Consider the following 18,545-nt stretch of genomic DNA (forward strand, 5'->3'; position numbering starts at 1 on the left):
CCCACTTCTAAATATATTGATTCCTTTTTTAAACCTTTGGTAGTAAAACTACCATCCTTTATTGAGGACACCACTGATGTGTGACTCCGGTCCCATTTCCTTGTCTAGGGGGTCTAGGGGTCTAGGGGTCTAGGGGACTAGGGGGTCTAGGGGTCTAGGGGGTCTAGGGGTCTAGGGGACTAGGGGGTCTAGGGGTCTAGGGGGTCTAGGGGTCTAGGCGGTCTAGGGGGTCTAGGGGTCTAGGGGACTAGGGGGTCTAGGGGTCTAGGCGGTCTAGGCGGTCTAGGCGGTCTAGCCAGTCTAGGGGTCTAGGGGACTAGGAGGTCTAGGGGTCTAGGCGGTCTAGGCGGTCTAGCCAGTCTAGGGGTCTAGTGGTCTAGGGGATCTAGGGGTCTAGGGGGTCTAGGGGTCTACGGGTCTAGGGGTTCTAAGGGTCTAGGGGTCTAGGGGTCTAGGGAGTCTAGGGGTCTAGGGGGTCTAGGGGGTCTAGGGGTCTAGGGGGTCTAGGGGGTCTAGGGGTCTAGGGGGTCTAGGGGGTCTAGGGGTCTAGGGGGTCTAGGGGTCTAGGGGGTCTAGGGGGTCTCCGTGCTGACGGATTCGCTCTACTTCAATTTGCTTTTTAACTTCCAATTCATGTTTCATTTTGTCATGTTCAAGCTGCAACATCAGAATCTCCTTCTGTTGCTCAAAAGTTAGTCCCTGAGTCTGAAAGGACACAGCAGTAGGACTTGGAGGAGACTTCTCTTCATCTCCGGGCATAATTCCTATTTTGATTAATTTAGATTTTATAGACTCTTTTAATATTTTCTTTATTGCGCTTGTCTCCTCCAACAACCACTGAATAATGCTCAGCAATCAAGAGCAACTGCTCTTTTGTGCAGGTATCTCAGTGTGATGTGTTGTGAGTGAAAACTAAAGAAAAGCCAAACAAAGTCAGCCCAGCAGGTTCTGGCAGGGATGAGTCCAGGTGAAGGAGAGAGAGAGACCAGAGCAACGCTTGATTGGGGCTTTTATGCTCAGGGCGCACCAGCATCAGGTGCTCTGCATCACGCATCTTCTCCCTTGATACCTTCAAGGACACAGGGAAGGAATAAATGGCAAATCCACACTGGCATCTCAGTAGTGAGGCTGTCACACTATACCACCGGAGATATGACGCGTTGATGGCGCGTGACCCAGCCTCCTTTTAACAGAACTTCATGGTGACTTCTGCTTTCGTTTCCTCAAAAGCCAGCAGAAGGCAGAAGGAAGGACGTGAACGCACTGCTGAAGGGCGGCGAGTTAAACAAGAACCGTCGTTTCTTACTGACTATTAAGATTGATATTCTCCCCGTCGTGAATTGATCCGTGGACATGATGGGTAAACTGACCGGGTTGTGTGTGTTGTTGATGGCGGTGCTGAACGTCGCTGTAACCGAGGATACCGTAACTAAGATGTACTTCGAGGATGGCGACAGTCTAACGTTAGAAGTGAGGCCTGCTTATACGACTCCCATCATTAACATCTTGTGGAAGTTCAACGGTAATCTGCTGGCCGAGTGGGTAAAAGATCTGGTTGCTCTGGGTTATTACCCCAGAATTAAAGGACGAGCAAACCTCACCATAGAGACTGGACAGCTGATCATCAACAACATGAGCAAAAACGACGAGGGTGTGTATTCAGTGGGGATCAACGACAGAGTCCAGAGTGAGAGCTATCACGCTAAATTTATCAAGAAGGTCCAGAAGCCCAAAGTAGTGGTGAGACCATTGATTTGTGGAGCTGATTTTGAGAGTTGCAAGTTCTCCTGTGACTCAGACACCACCGAGGCTGAACCCATCACCTACAGCTGGAAGAAGGGTGATGGAGAGTGGGAGGTGTCTGGGAAGGACATCAACATCACCAGCACCAAGGACTCAGGTGTGAAAACCTTCACCTGTAGGATGAAGAACCCAGTCAGCCAGGAAGAAAGTGACCCAGAACCCAACCCGCTCTACAAGGAGCCTACTGAGCCAGACAACTGATGCAATTGAGGGAATTGTGGTGTTTTGCTCGTCTTAGCTGTGGCTGGGGTTGGTTTGGCATGGATAATGAAGAAAGGCCCCTTCAAGAACTGAGGCATCAACATCACTGATTCTGCACATGGAAATGGAGATGTACAGCCTACTGCTCATCGTAGTGACAGTGCAATATATGAGAACATACCACTTCAGTATAACCCCTAAGACACAAAGTCAGACGCCAAAGAAACTGCATGAAGTTGAGTAGCTCAAATAGTCCTCAGACTTCTATTTCTGCATACATGACATGTACAAACATGTTCATTTTTTGTCTATTTTTTAGCAGTCAGCTGTGTGCATCATCGACTGTTACTTGCAGCAGAGGGATTTTCATAACAACAAAGTTGTTTTTTAGAACAGCATGCAGTGTGCCTGAGGATGTAAATAAGTCAATATGATTCTCCAACATTTCAGCATTTTCTGACCAGTTTCCAAAAAGTCTACATATAAAGACGTACACACAATTGCATTTAGTCGTTAAGATTTTAATCTGTAACATGTTTATTTTTTATGTTTTGTATCACTTTGTTCTTATACTAAATGTCCTTACTGCAACATTTCAATAACATTCGTATATATAAATAAATAAATATTTTTAAATTCATTTTCATCAAGCTTTGTGCATTATTGTAAATATTGATATAAAGATATTTTCTAAAAATAACAACCTGAACATTTAGACAGTAACCATAGACGTCAATCTTCATACTTCCAAGAGTCAAAGTCGAAAGTGACGCCTTCAACTGTCTCTTGTTTTATACAACCAGCAGTCAAAAACTAAAACATATTCAATTTACAGTGATAGAAAAGTAGTAAAATATCCACATTTCTGAAGTGGCAGCCAGATCATTTTGTAATTTTTGCTTGATAAATTACTTCTGACAATCAATCAATTATCAAAATTGACGTTGTTATTAAAAGGGTTATTAAACTCTCCATAAATGATAATGCAGTCCAAAAAAAAAGCTCTTAAAGTTCTTTTGTAGAGAAGACATCAGGATATCATATTGGATCTGTTTTTATATTTAGCTTTTTATTCTTATGATAAACACTGTCAGGTAGTTGGTTGTTAATTTCTATAAATTTATTTTTCTGTCAGTGCCATAATATAATGGGAGTTTGTCTTTTTTGTCTTGAACTTAATAAATTCAAAAGTACTTTTAATAACATGTGCAAACCTTGGTAACAAGTGCAAGTTATTCACATCAAAACGATTCACAAAAGACCTGGGCACCAGACAACACGCCATCTTTGATCATAGACAAACGATATCCCTCCATATTTCCTTTTTTCTTACCTCTGATTGCTGACATACGGAGCCGCCCTAGACCCCTAGGAGAAAATGTTTATTATCTCTCGAGGTATCTCGTTCCCTCGAGTTAGTACCTCGTTCCCTCGAGTTAGTATCTCGTTCCCTCGAGTTAGGTATCTCGTTCCCTCGAGTTAGTATCTCGCTCCCTCGAGTTAGTACCTCGTTCCCTCGAGTTAGGTATCTCGCTCCCTCGAGTTAGTACCTCGTTCCCTCGAGTTAGTATCTCGTTCCCTCGAGTTAGGTATCTCGTTCCCTCGAGTTAGTATCTCTAGTTTTCTCTCTGTAGTCTGTTACCTGTTGAACAAACACCTGCACATGAATAACAGCTGCAGTCTGTATTTATACTGTGGACTGAGTCCTGCTTAGAGGACCAGGAACCATCTCTACTGGCACAATATCTTTGTATTATTTATTCATTATTTGTGTCTGTAGTTATTGATATTCTGACACTAGAAGTTATGTATTAGGCTGAATGTTTGAGGGAAGAGTGAAATGATGTAACTCATATCAAACCCGACACTCAGGAATGATCAGCCTCATGTGACTGAATGGAAATGAGGATAAATGATGTAAAAGGTGTAAAAAACAAACCCTCCTTCTCTCTCTGACTTTAACTGGATACTTAATAAAAGTGAATGGGGGAAATAACAGATGATCAAAAGAAAACTCTTTCTAATAAATGAAGAAAGTTATTTTAAGTAGGTTTGTTGTCAGGTATTATGAGCCCCTCTCAGTGTCAGACTCCTTCAGTGACGGTGTGTGAAGCAGAGATCCTGCAGGTCCTCCTGCTGCTGGAACACTTCACCATCAACATGGTCCGTCTGTTGTTCACACCTACAGTTAACACTGATTATAACTAGACGGTGAATCAGAAGACAACTAAAATATAAATCTTTTAATCTGTGATCTGTCTTCACTCCGGTATGAAACTGCAGTGATGTTGATGTATCAGATCAGTCTGATCGGCGCAGCGTTCAATCAATAACTGATATCCAGTAAGGGGGCGTGTCGGTCGGTGATAAACTTCCGTGGAGGAAACACTGGAGGATACACTGGTGTATCCTCGCTTATAGCTCCTCCAGCAAGCCTCCTCACTCCTCGCTCCTCGATCCTCGATCCTCGATGTGCATTTTATGAATTGGGACGTCCTTCAAGATGGAGGACTGAGATCGATTTCCGGGTCACAGCCGGAGGATCGAGGAGCGAGGAGACGAGGAGGCGAAAAATGATGAAATGAGAAGCACCTTATGTGCAGCCGGCTGAGAGACCGTCAGGGACCGTCAACAAAGTGCAAAGCCGAAAAGAGAAAAATATTCATTAACTTCAGTATTATACAGTGTAGTATTTACTGGAAATAACATACGATATAGCCAAGAGCCAGCTGCCACCTTATTATGGTTTCTGTTTTGAAATGAGGAGGGACTGGAGGCTACAGATAACTCCTCAGGCACGCCCTGCGTCTTGCTAGTGCCAGGGTCAAAATGTGCACACGCAGGTCCCGAGATACAGTTAACAGGGAGTTAAACAACACATTAATCTAACAGTCTGACTGATTTCTTCATAACTATAATTTAAGTTAATAAAGACTAAATGTGGATGTTTCACTCACCAGTTGTTGTCTCTGCTTAACCTGCTGTAGTGTAACATTAGTCCATTGTTTTATTCCACGATACTGAACAGAATAATCCAAACAGGTAGAAAAAGTAAGATGTGAGAGGAGCACAGGATGCTTTTTACTCTCTTGGTCCTAATTGTGCTTTAATGCACCAGGTTTGTAGCTCTACTTTCTCTCATTTTTTTCTATTGAGCTAGATTAAAAAAACAAAAAAACAAACACGCAAACGGAGCGGATCAAACCGAGGCTTCTTACTGAAATACTGTAGTGACAGCTCATATTTCCCAAAGCTTCAATAGTTGTATTTTTGCGCTGTGTGTTCGTGTTTTATTTGAACCATTAGTGAGGTGGCTGTTATATTTTTTGACAGGTAGCTCGTAATAAAGTTTCACTAGTGAACTTTATTACATATAACTGCGAGCGTCAGCGCCGTGTTGCTCGCAGCCAGTTAGGACACTCCAATAGAAAACAATGTAATCAAGCCCAAGTACATGTCCTAGTTGTTTCCTAAATGCAAAACTATCACTGTTTTGTGCTTTATTTTGCATTGCAGTGTTAAGTCCTTCCATTACCAAACTGAATGACTTAATTTTACTAACAGCTTAGCTGTTATTTCAGTTTAGTTTTTTGTCAGGAGAGATTCAGCTGAGGGGGCACAGTGACCTTTTTGGACGGGCCTGGACCCCCATGGCCCGCCCCTAACGCCGACGCTGCCCCCAGAGATATGACGCGTTGATGACCCAGCTTCATTCCCATGGACATTGGTCCTACAGTCTGTCATAGTGACTTCTGTTTTCGTTTCATCAATAGCCAGCAGAAGGAAGGGTGTGAACGCACTGCTTAAGGGTCTGGGGCGGCGAGATAAAAAAATAAGTGTCCGTTTCTTACTGACTATGAAGCTCGATATTCTCCCCATGGTGTATTGAACCGTGGACATGATGGGGAAACTGACCGCATTGTGTGTGCTGCTGCTGGTGCTGAATGTCGCTGTAACCGAGGATACCGTAACTACGGTGTACTTCATGGATGGCGGAGATCTAACGTTAAAAGTGAGGCCTGCTTTTCCGGGACACATCAACAACATCTTGTGGAAGTTCAACGGTAATCTGCTGGCTGAGTGGGTGGAGCTGGAAGATGAGGGTTATTACCTCAGAATTAAAGGACGAGCAAACCTCACCACAGAGACTGGACAGCTGATCATCAACAAGATGAGCAAAGAGGACGAGGGTGTGTATTCAGTGGAGATCAACGGCAGAGTCCAGAGTGAGAGATATCGAGCTAAATTGATCAAGAAGGTCCAGAAGCCCAAAGTAGCTCTAAGGACATTGACTTGTGAACCTTATTCTGATAGTTGTAGGTTCTTCTGTGACTCAGACACCACCGAGGCTGAACCTGTCACCTACAGCTGGAAGAAGGGAGATGGAGAGTGGGAGGTGTCTGGGAAGGACATCACCATCACCAACAAGAATGACTCAGGTGTGAAGACCTTCACCTGCAGGATGGAGAACCCAGTCAGCCGGGAAGAAAGTGACCCGCTCTACAAGGAGCTTAAGAGAGACTACAGGGTTTTAATTGTGATGGGTGTTTTTTTTGGGTGTTTTTTCTGCACGGTGGTGCAGTGGTTAGCACTGGCACCTCACAGCTATAGGGTCGCAGGTTAAAAAAAACGGCTTGGGGCCCTTCTGTGTGGAGTTTGCATGTTCTTCCCGTGTTAGCGTGGGTTTTCTCCGGGTACTCCGGTTTCCTCCCACAGTCCAAAGACATGCAGGTTAGGTTAATTGTGGACTCTAAATTGCCCCTAGGTGTGAGTGTGAGCGTGAATGGTTGTCTGTCTCTATGTGTTAGCCCTGCGATGGACTGGCGACCTGTCCAGGGTGTACCCCGCCTTCGCCCAATGTCGGCTGGGATCGGCTCCAGCCCCCCCCCGCGACCCCTAACGGGATAAGCGGTTGCAGAGGGATGGAAAAATGGTTTTTTTTGGTTTGCTCGTCTTAGCTGTGGTAGGTGGTTTTTTGTGTGTTTTTTTTTGTGTGTGATAAAGAAGATAGGCCCCTCCCAGAAGCACATGGAAATGGACAGCCAACTTCTCTCTCCTAGTGACAGTTCACCTAAGACAGCTGAGACCGTACCACTTCAGGCTAACCCACAAGATACAAAGTCAGACGCCAAAGAAACTGCATGAAGTTGAGGAGCTCAAATAGTCCTCAGACTACTATTTCTGAATACATGACATGTACAAACATGTTAATTTTCTGTGTATTTTTTAGCAGTCAGCTGTGTGCATCATCGACTGTTACTTGCAGCAGAGGGATTTTCATAACAACAAAGTTGTTTTTTAGAACAAATTAATTGTATTTTTATTTTTTTTATTTTTTTTAAACAGCCACCTGTGTGTATAAGTATGTATGTATGTATGTGTGTATGTGTACGTATGTGGGTGTTTCTGCAACTAAAATCACTTTTGACTCTCCTAAATTAAAAAAAAAACAATCTCTATGAATTTTACCCATCAGAGAAAACTAAACTTATATTAACAGATATATGATATTCTCAGTGAGTCTTTGCAGTGTGCCTGAGGATGTAAATAAGTCAATCAGACATATTGATAATGTGAGTGAAGCAGCTTTGAATATATCTGATAAGAAACCATACCAAAGAAAAGGCTGATTTAATCACCAGAAATGAATGTAATTAAATTACCAACATTTCAGCATTTTCTGACCAGTTTCCAAAAAGTCTACATATAAAGACGTACACACAATTGCATTTAGTCGTTAAGATTTTAATCTGTAACATGTTTATTTTTTTATAGTTTTCATTACTTTGTTCTTATACTAAATGTCCTTTCAATAACATTCATATATATAAATAAATAAATATTTTTAAATTCATTTTCATCAAGCTTTGTGCATTATTGTAAATATTGATATAAAAATATTGTCTAAAAATAACAACCTGAACAATTTAGACAGTAACCATAGATGTCAATCTTCATACTTCCAAGAGTTGAAGTCGAAGGTGACGCCTTCAACTGTCTCTTGTTTTATACAACCAGCAGTCAAAAACTAAAACATATTCAATTTACAGTGATAGAAAAGTAGTAAAATCTCCACATTTGTGAAGTGGCAGCCAGATCATTTTGTAATTTTTGCTTGATAAATTACTTTTGACAATCAATCAATTATCAAAATTGACGTTATTATTAAAAGGGTTATTAAACTCTCCAGAAATGATAATGCAGTCCAAAAAAAAGTCCCTAATACTCCGTCGTACATTGTCTCTTTGGCCCTCACTGCATTAGACTTATATACTATATACTTAGAGTATTAACTGTGTTACCTTCATCACAATGATCAAATGTTTTGCGGCTCCAGACAGATTTTTGTTGTTGTTTTTGCCTAAAATGGCTCTTTTGATAGTAAAGGTTGCTGACCCCTGTCCTAGACCTTTGGATAATGTGGTACACATGGAAGATTTGGCAACTTGCACATGGAATTACATTAAGTTATCACAAATCACCATGAAACTTCCCCAGTTGATTACTTACATTAAGAGATTTTTTTTGTATTGCAAGTTTTCTGAAATGTTATCTTTAAATATGCAAATGAGGCATTATATAATGCTGACTTTTGGTAAATTTAGGAGAAATCTACAGCGTTACATTATACTGTAAACATCTCCCTGTGTCCCACCTGTATTTTATATCATACTTGAATGTCTGTTTACAAGTTACCAATAGTCTTATAGTGCCCCCTACTGGCACTTATAGGAACCTGCCACTGCAGACTGAGCCCAACTTTACAGTAGAAGTAGCCTGTATCAGGTGGTGTAATCAACAGGCACTCAGATCTTTATTAGTTTGGTTTATATTTTGTATTATTAATCTGCAAAGTAACCAAAGGTATCAAAATGTAGTGCAGTAAAAAATTTCCCTCTAAGATGTAACAAGTGGAATAGAAGTACAAAGTACTAAGTACAAGAACGTTAAAATTGTCCTTAAGTACACTAGAGTAAGTGTATTTTCTACCACCGGTCGTCATTTCTCTGTATCTGAAGATGGATCATAGTGATAAAATACCCCCGGTAGAACGGCATCCATATAACCGTTCACTCATTCAAAGCATTTATGGTGAATAATAATATGCCATACTGGTAAATGTTCTGATGTGTGACCGTGTTACAGGCTAACTAAACATAATAAAAATAGGCCCTTGCTAACCCTTTCACTTCCAAATCCTACAGTATTTATCAAACAAAGAGCACTTAGCCTTGAATGAACTTTCTAATAATAAAGACATCAGTATTCGTCCAGCGGATAAGGGTGGCGCTGTAGTTGTATTATCCAAAGAAAAATACATTGAACAGCAAAACCTGTGTTGGACTGACAGTAAGCTGCTCAGCTTTGGCTCATTTCTCGAAACAGTCTTAACTTTCTCTAAACTGAAAGTGCAGCCTTCACAACTGCTTCATGGGACATTACAACTCTATTGCATGTTTGCAAAAGGTAGTAACTCACCCAAAACACTTCATTCATGCCCCTAAACCTTGTTATTGTTTCAGTAAATTGGCCACCAAAATGAAAAGTAATTTTGTCATCGTGTGAGCCGTCCTGGTCAAAATGTGGAGATGATTTTTCCCATGACAGTCAACCCTGGAAATGTTTTTTAAATACAAATCTCTGTTTTGTTCTACTTTTTATTGACACTGACTGCTTATACTGTACGATACAAGAAAGTCAGTTTTGTCTAGCTGAATGTGTAGTCACATACAAATAATATAAATGTATATAAATGTAAGAGTTACACACAAAAAGGATATGCACATTTGTATGTATACAGTTAATTTATTTGTGTAGCAATGTGTTGAACAGAAATTGCCACAAATTGACATCCATGCCAAAAAACAACAACAACAACAACAACAACAACAACAACAACAACAACAACCCTGCAACAATGAACAAAAACTGCAGTAGTTCAGTTCAAAAACAACAAACTGTACCTCCTCGTCATAGATATTTATGGAATATACATGCATGTCTGACAGATTTTGATAATTGAATGGATCATTTTGCATGTGACGGCTCAAACGATGAAAGATTGTTTAGAAGTTGTGAAGAAGACGACAATTTCACTGAGAAACAACTCATCAGTTTTGATCCATGTCCAAGTGGTTATTGTACTGACTCTTTTGTACTTTACGTGCAATTTGCTTGAATGAATAAAAAATTTTAATCTGTTGTCAACGACAAACTAATTGTTTAGAGATTTGAGCTCATTGTTTTGAAAAAAAAAATAATTCTCATTTGAGAATTGAGCCAAAGCGAATGAGAAAAACTGTAAAAGAACACATGATGTTCTATTGAAATGATGATGAATTTGGTTTTCTAACAGTTGAACACCCTGTTATTCCCGCTTTTTACCTACTCCCCAAAGTGCACAAGGGGCCTAAAGATAACCCTTCTGGCCGTTCTATTATATCAGGTAATGGTACTCTCACAGAACCCACTTCTAAACATATTGATTCCTTTATTAAACCTTTGGTGAGAAAACTACCATCCTTTATTGAGGACACCACTGATGTGTTGAATAGGATTGCCACTTTGACTGATATCCGGTCCCATTTCCTTGTCAACATGGATTTAGAATGTTTATATACAAATATTGACCACCAGGAGGGGCTACTTGCCTTAACCTTTCAGACAGAGGGAACTCCACACACTCCTCTGATTTCCTACTGAAATTGACAGACTGGGTCATTCACAATAATGTTTTTTTGTTCATGAATGAAATATATATTTAAAAGATGGTGGTACACTATGGGCTCCTGTTTTTGTCCACATTATGTTTGTCTTTTTGGGGGGTTTGTGGGAAAAAGGAATATGTTTTGAATCAATGGAAATTTGGACCTTGTGGTCAGATTATTTTCCAGGCAGTTGTTTTCAAGTTTCAAGATTGAACCTTGAACCTCATGTTAACGCAACTTGTGATTTTTAGGTTGTAGCAGGCTCAGTTTTAAAGCTAGAGTGAAGATACTAGTATCAGATGAAACTAGAAAACCTACAATCTATTGGTGCCAACTATGTCATATAACATGTTGCGAAGGAGGATAAATAACGCTTCAAACTTACGCTGAATTTTGGTGAGGAAAAATGGCATGGCCATTTTCAAAGGGGTCCCTTGACCTTTGACCTCAAGATATGTGAATGAAAATTGGTTTTGGCTTTTTTAATAAATTAGCCACTACAATAAAGGCTTTTTACTATTATTAAGATACTGGCATCATATGAAACGAGAAAACATGCCATGTCATACTAGCTTGTCAGGAAGGACGCTAAATAAAGCTCCATACTAAATTTTGGCGAGGAAAAACTGGCATGCCCTCTCCCATGTTGATGTTAAATACTTAACAAATCTGCCTTTAAGGTACATTTTGAACAGATAAAAAAATGTGTGATTAAATTGCATCCCAATTGTCTGATTATTGTGAAAGAACAGTCACAGAGGCCCGTCCTCCCCGTAGTCCCAATATGAACATAGAAGAATAAAACATGCAAACTGAGAATCCCCTTCAACCTAAAAATATCCTTGTAATTCAAAACGCCAAAAACTTGGTGTATCTCTTCTGGCACTTAGCGGCCACCGTCATGTGGTGACGTCATCCAATCATCCAATCAGCAAGCGATAGTCTTGGTCACCTGACCAGCAACTGAAAACCATAACAATAATCCTGGTGGCTGCTGTCTTCACAGTTTAAGGATTAAAAAGTAACAAAAGAAGAAATAAAGGAATAGGGGGCGATAATTACCGGAATTAGTATGTCATGTCAAGTGGCAGCAACCATCGTCTTTATTATTTAGTAGTCAGTATCCTCCGTTCGTTCAATTAGGTTTCATTCCCTCGGGACTATCCTGGACTTTCCCTCAGAAAGCTCATGAACGCAGATGTTACTTCTCCTGCTGCGATCTTCAAGGTCCGCTAACTTTACTTCTACTGCCGTTAGTGATTTTGACAGTCATTTCGATGTGCGCTGTACCTTTTCTGTGCATGGTTGCATGGTCTGCCCGTAGTACACTGGTTTCTGACTGTAGGGCATCAACACGTTGCTCAAGGCAAGTAAGTCTCTCCTTGGAGATGAACTCAGCCTTGGAAAAAGGTTTCTCCAGTGCAGCTTCTATCAGGTTGCTGTGTGTTTGTTTTGCTTCCACGCGGCATGAGCAAACAAAGTTTCACTTCAGAAAAGTTTTGTAGAGCTGTTGCAACTTTAAACCACTGATCCGGTTTTGAGAATCACCAACAATTACTCCGATTGCATTGGAAGGAGTAAGGGGAGATCTGGACACAACTACAGCTCAGCAGCCACCTTTGAGCAATCAAGAGCAACTCTTTTATGCAGGTATCTGAGTGTGATGTGTTGTGAGTGAGGCAGGTTCTTGCAGGGATGGAGAGAGAGACCAGAGCAACGCTTGATTGGGGCTTTTATGCTCAGGGCGCACCAGCATCAGGTGCTCTGCATCACGCATCTTCTCCCTTGATACCTTCAAGGACACAGGGAAGGAATACATGGCAGATCCACACTGGCATCTCAGTAGTGAGGCTGTCACACTATACCACCCCCGGAGATATGACGCGTTGATGGCGCGTGACCCAGCCTCATTCCCATGGGCTTTGGTCATACAGTCTGTCAAAGTGACTTCTGCTTTGGTTTTCTCAACAACCAGCAGAAGGAAGGAAGTGAACTCATTGCTTAAGTGTGTGGGGCGGCGAGATAAAAAAAGAACCGTCCGTTTCTTACTGACTATGAAGCTCGATATCTTTCCAGTGGTGTATTGATCCGTGGACATGATGGGGAAACTGCCCGGGTGGTGTGTGCTGCTGCTGCTGAACGTCGCTGTAACCGAGGATACTGTAACACCTGTGTTCTTCACGGATGGCGGAGATCTAACGTTAAAAGTGCGGCCAGCTTTTCCGGGTCACATCAACATCATCGTGTGGATATTCAACGGTAATCTGCTGGCTGAGTGGGTGGAAGATGAGAGTTATTACCTCAGAATTAAAGGACGAGCAAACCTCACCACAGAGACTGGACAGCTGATCATCAACAAGATGAGCAAAGAGGACGAGGGTGTGTATTCAGTGGAGATCAACGACAGAGTCCAGAGTGAGAGCTATAAAGCTAAATTGATCAAGAAGGTCCAGAAGCCCAAAGTAGTGCTGAGGACATCGATTTGTGGAGCTATATCTCATAGATGTAGGTTGTCCTGTGACTCAGACACCACCGAGGCTGAACCCATCACCTACAGCTGGAAGAAGGGAGATGGAGAGTGGAAGGTGTCTGGGAAGGACATCGACATCACCAGAAAGGATGACTCAGGTGGGAAGACCTTCACCTGCAGGATGGAGAACCCAGTCAGCCGGGAAGAAAGTGACCCGCTCTACAAGAAGTTTATTTCATACTACACTGGTGATGTAATTGGGTATGTTGTTCCCTTCAGTGCTACGGCTGTGGTTGTGGCTGTGGTTGGTTTGGTTGTGGCATGGAAAAGGAAGATATTTCCCTTCAATAAAGGATGCATCAACATCACTGATCCTGCACATGGAAATTGACAGCCAACTTCTCATCCTAGTGACAGTTCACCTAAGACAGCTGAGAACGAACCACTTCAGGCTAACCCAGAAGACCCAAAGTCAGACGCCAAAGAAACTGCATGAAGTTGAGGAGCTCAAATAGTCCTCAGACTTCTATTTCTGCATACATGACATTTACAAACATGTACATTTTTTTGTGTATTTTTTAGCAGTCAGCTGTGTGCATCATCGACTGTTACCTGCAGCAGAGGGATTTTCATAACAACAAAGTTGTTTTTTTAAGAACAGCATGAAAACATGATTGTATTTTTTATTTTTTATTTTTTTTAAACAGCCACCTGTGTGTATAAGTATGTATGTATGTATGTGTGTATGTATGTATGTATGTATGTATGTGTGTATGTGTATGTATGTGGGTGTTTCTGCAACTAAAATCACTTTTAACTCTCCTAAATTAAAAAAACAAACAATCTCTATGAATTTTTACCATCAGAGAAAACTAAAGTTATATTAACAGATATATGATATTCTCAGTGAGTCTTTGCAGTGTGCCTGAGGATGTAAATAAGTCAATCAGACATATTGATAATGCGAGTGAATCAGCTTTGAATATATCTGATAAGAAACCATACCAAAGAAAAGGCTGATTTAATCACCAGAAGTGAATGTAATCAAATTACCAACATTTCAGCATCTTCTGACCAGTTTCCAAAAGGTCTACACATATAAAGACGTACAGACAATTGCATTTAGTCGTTAAGATTTTAATCTGTAAAATGTTTATTTTTTATGTTTTGTATCACTTTGTTCTTATACTAAATGTCCTTACCGCAACATTTCAATAACATTTGTATATATAAATAAATACATATTTTTAAATTCATTTTCATCAAGCTTTGTGCATTATTGTAAATATTGATATAAAGATATTTTTTTTTAAATAACAACTTGAACAATTTAGACAGTAACCATAGATGTCAATCTTCATACTTCCAAGAGTCAAAGTCGAAGGTGACGCCTTCAACTGTCTCTTGTTTTATACAACCAGCAGTCAAAAACTAAAACATATTCAATTTTCAGTGATAGAAAAGTAGTAAAATCTCCACATTTGTGAAGTGGCAGCCAGATCATTTTTAACTTTTTGCTTGATAAATTACTTTTGACAATCAATCAATCAATTATCAAAATTGACGTTATTATTAAAAGGGTTATTAAACTCTCCATAAATTAAAATGCAGTCCAAAAAAAAGATGTGTGAAGTGATTTTGGTAGTACTACACTGTATAATACTGAAGTTAATGAATATTTTTCTCTTCTCGGCATTGCACTTTGTAGACGGTCCCTGACCTCTGGTCTCTCAGCCGGCTGCACATAGAGACTAATATTATGTGTTATGTGTTGATTAGAATGAGGTTGTAGCTCGTTGTCTACCTCACTACGGTTAGAAAGAGCCGTTGTTTGTGTTTTAACAACATTTTGGTTATGAGTTATTGATCCAGGAAGTTTGAATCTGTCAATATCTTTCCAACTTTACCGAAGTACATCATCTAGGGGTCTCTGTACATCAGCAACGTGTGGACAGTCAGGAATGATTGGAAGAAGTGCTCTAGGAAGTAACTCGAGGGAACGAGATAATAAAAGCTTTCTTCTAGGGCCTAGGGGGGCTCCGTAGGAACTAAACCAAAAAAGGAGAAACTACACTATGTAGCCAAAGGTATGTGGACACACTTTAGTGTACATTTGATCTGGGACTGTTTTTATGTTAAACATTTATATTTGTTGTTTTATTATTTACAAAAGGTGTAGCACAACGGCAAAACTATAAAGGAACTAATTTACATATTTGGAACTATATTATCGTAGACCAGGGGTCAGCAACCTGCAGCTCTGGAGCCACATGAGGCTCTTCAGCTCCTCTCCAGTGGCTCCCTGTGGATTTATAAACATGGAAATGAATAACTGTTATTGTTTATATTTTCATTTTTATTTATCATTGTTGAAGGTATATGGTATGACGGAGTATTAGGGCCACATTGAGGGAAAAAAAAATCTAAGATTTCAAGAATAAAGTCATAATATTATAAAGTAGTAATTTTACGTGTTATTTAATTTTTTTCTCGTAATATTCTGACTTTATTCTGTAAATCTCAAATGTTTTTTCCGTCAATGTGACCCTAATACTCCGTAGTACATTGTCTCTTTGACCCTCACTGCACTAGACTTATATACTATAAACTTAGACTATTAACTGTGTTACCTTCATCACAATGATCAAATGTTTTGCGGCTCCAGACAGATTTTTTTTTGTTCTTTTTTTGTCTAAAATGTCTCTTTTGATAGTAAAGGTTGTTGACCCCTGCCCTTGACCTTTGGATAATGTAGTACACATGGAAGATTTGGCAACTTGCACAAGGAATTACATTAAGTGATCACAAAGAAGGAAAAATAAATAAATAAATAGATAAAAGAAATAATAATAATAGTAATAATAAATAAATCGTAAAAAATAAATATATATATGTATATATATATACATACATACACCCACACATGCATATGCATATATATATACATATATATATATATATATATATGTATATATATGTACATACATGCAGTTACATACATTTAAAATAATAATAAAACCATAATACATACACCGAAACATGCAAAAATAAAATAAATAAATAAAAACATAAAGGTTTGTTGCTCATTTTGGCCTTCAAAGATATGTATTGTAAAAGTCCATACATTTTGCAATACACTACAGGTGAATAGTTTTTTCTTTAACTAACAGATATCACCATGAAACTTCCCCAGTTGATTACTTACATTAAGAGATTTTTTTTGTATTGCAAGTTTTCTGAAATGTTATCTTTAAATATGCAAATGAGGCATTATATAATGCTGACTTTTGGTGAATTTAGGAGAAATCTACAGCGTTACATTATACTGTATACATCTCACTGTGTCCCACCTGTATTTTATATCATACTTGAATGTCTGTTTACAAGTTACCAATAGTCTTATAGTGCCCCCTACTGGCACTTATAGGAACCTGCCACTACAGACTGAGTATCAGGTAATGGTACTCTCACAGAACCCACTTCTAAATATATTGATTCCTTTATTAAACCTTTGGTAAGAAGACTACCATCCTTTATTGAGGACACCACTGATGTGTGACTCCGGTCCCATTTCCTTGTCTAGGGGGTCTAGGGGTCTACGGGGTCTAGGGGTCTATGGGGTCTAGGGGTTTAGGGGGTCTATGGGTCTAGGGGGTCTAGGGGCTCTAGGGGTATAGGGGTATAGGGGTATAGGGGGTCTAGGGGATCTAGGTGGTCTAGGGGGTCTAAGGGTCTAGGGGTCTAGGGGGTCTCCGTACTGACGGATTCGCTCTACTTCAATTTGCTTTTTAACTTCCAATTCATGTTTCATTTTGTCATGTTCAAGCTGCAACATCAGAATCTCCTTCTGTTGCTCAAAAGTTAGTCCCTGAGTCTGAAAGGACACAGCAGTAGGACTTGGAGGAGACTTCTCTTCATAATTCCTATTTCGATTAATTTAGATTTTATAGACTCTTTTAATATTTTCTTTATTGCACTTGTCTCCTCCAACAACCACTGAATAATGCTCAGCAATCAAGAGCAACTGCTCTTTTGTGCAGGTATCTCAGTGTGATGTGTTGTGAGTGAAAACTAAAGAAAAGCCAAACAAAGTCAGCCCGGCAGGTTCTGGCAGGGATGAGTCCAGGTGAAGGAGAGAGAGAGACCAGAGCAACGCTTGATTGGGGCTTTTATGCTCAGGGCGCACCAGCATCAGGTGCTCTGCATCACGCATCTTCTCCCTTGATACCTTCAAGGACACAGGGAAGGAATAAATGAGGTCGTCGTGAGGTGAGGCCGTCACACTATACCCCCGGATTTATGACACGTTGATGACGCGTGACCCAGCCTTCTTTCTATGGACCTTGGACTTTGTTACCGTTTCCTCAACAGCCAGAGCAGAAGTAAGGAAGGAAGGAAGGCAAGGTGTGAACGCATTGCTGAAGGGCAGCGAGCTAAAAACGAGTCGTTTTTGCTGACTATGAAGATCGATATCCTCCCCGTAGTGTATTGATCCGTGGACATGATGGGGAAACTGACCGGGTTGTGTGTGCTGTTGTTGGTGCTGAACGTCGCTCTAACCAAGAATACTGTAACACCTGTGTTCTTCACGGATGGTGGAGATCTAACGTTAAAAGTGCGGCCTACTTTTCCGGGTCACATCAACATCATCGTGTGGTTATTCAACGGTAATCTGCTGGCTGAGTGGGAGGAAGATGTGGGTGATTACATCAGAATTAAGTCCCGAGCAACCCTCACCATAGAGACTGGACAGCTGATCATCAACAAGATGAGCAAAGAGGACGAGGGTGTGTATTCAGTGGAGATCAACGACAGAGTCCAGAGTGAGAGATATCGAGCTAAATTGATCAAGAAGGTCCAGAAGCCCAAAGTAGTGGTGAGAACATTTACTTTTGGAGCTGAGTATAAGATTTGTAATTTCTCCTGTGACTATGTCAACACCGAGGCTGAACCCATCACCTACAGCTGGAAGAAGGGAGATGGAGAGTGGGAGGTGTCTGGAAGGTACATCACCATCACCAGTAAGGATGACTCAGGTGTGAAGACCTTCACCTGCAGGATGGAGAACCCAGTCAGCGAGGAAGAAAGTGACTCAGAACCCAACCCGCTCTACAAGGAGCCTATTAAGAAAGACAACAGTGGTGCAATTGGGGGAGGTGTTTTTGTTGGTTTACTCTTCTTAGCTGGGGTTGTGGGTGCTTGTGTGGCATGGATAAAGAAGAAAGGCCCCTTCAAGAATCGAGGAACCACTGATCCTGCACATGGAAATGGACAGCAAACTTCTCCTACTACGGGCAGTGCAACTAATCCATCTGAGACCGTACCACTTAAGGATAACCCCTAAGACCCAAAGTCAGACGAAA

At 40.6% G+C, this 18,545-nt stretch overlaps 4 protein-coding genes and 1 long non-coding RNA gene across 5 annotated transcripts in view; 4 read left to right on the top strand and 1 right to left on the bottom strand.

The window, feature by feature from the left end:
- Nucleotides 1-18,545, bottom strand: part of LOC141774452 (uncharacterized) — a 393,135-nt gene that overhangs the window by 60,541 nt on the left and 314,049 nt on the right. The gene's annotated exons all lie outside the window — the stretch shown is intronic.
- LOC141774436 (SLAM family member 9-like) lies at nucleotides 1,134-2,644 on the top strand. The gene has a single exon (XM_074647102.1). It carries the CDS (start codon nucleotides 1,354-1,356, stop codon nucleotides 2,002-2,004), a length of 651 nt encoding a protein of 216 aa, XP_074503203.1. The 5' UTR covers nucleotides 1,134-1,353; the 3' UTR covers nucleotides 2,005-2,644.
- LOC141773556 (CD48 antigen-like) lies at nucleotides 5,403-6,628 on the top strand. The gene has a single exon (XM_074645400.1). The coding sequence runs from the start codon at nucleotides 5,903-5,905 to the stop codon at nucleotides 6,626-6,628; it is 726 nt and encodes a 241-aa protein (XP_074501501.1). The 5' UTR covers nucleotides 5,403-5,902.
- LOC141773557 (CD48 antigen-like) lies at nucleotides 12,436-13,573 on the top strand. Its single transcript, XM_074645401.1, has one exon. It carries the CDS (start codon nucleotides 12,809-12,811, stop codon nucleotides 13,571-13,573), a length of 765 nt encoding a protein of 254 aa, XP_074501502.1. The 5' UTR covers nucleotides 12,436-12,808.
- LOC141773558 (CD48 antigen-like) lies at nucleotides 17,574-18,526 on the top strand. Its single transcript, XM_074645402.1, has one exon. It carries the CDS (start codon nucleotides 17,684-17,686, stop codon nucleotides 18,524-18,526), a length of 843 nt encoding a protein of 280 aa, XP_074501503.1. The 5' UTR covers nucleotides 17,574-17,683.

The sequence above is a fragment of the Sebastes fasciatus genome, chromosome 9 (genome assembly GCF_043250625.1).
Source record: "Sebastes fasciatus isolate fSebFas1 chromosome 9, fSebFas1.pri, whole genome shotgun sequence".
Classification (NCBI taxonomy): Eukaryota; Metazoa; Chordata; class Actinopteri; order Perciformes; family Sebastidae; genus Sebastes; species Sebastes fasciatus.

What these genes read in the sequence shown, in the direction of transcription:
- LOC141774436 (XM_074647102.1), top strand. Translation starts at nt 1,354, where the DNA reads ATGATGGGTAAACTGACCGGGTTGTGTGTGTTGTTGATGGCGGTGCTG.
- LOC141773556 (XM_074645400.1), top strand. Translation starts at nt 5,903, where the DNA reads ATGATGGGGAAACTGACCGCATTGTGTGTGCTGCTGCTGGTGCTGAAT.
- LOC141773558 (XM_074645402.1), top strand. Translation starts at nt 17,684, where the DNA reads ATGATGGGGAAACTGACCGGGTTGTGTGTGCTGTTGTTGGTGCTGAAC.
- LOC141773557 (XM_074645401.1), top strand. Translation starts at nt 12,809, where the DNA reads ATGATGGGGAAACTGCCCGGGTGGTGTGTGCTGCTGCTGCTGAACGTC.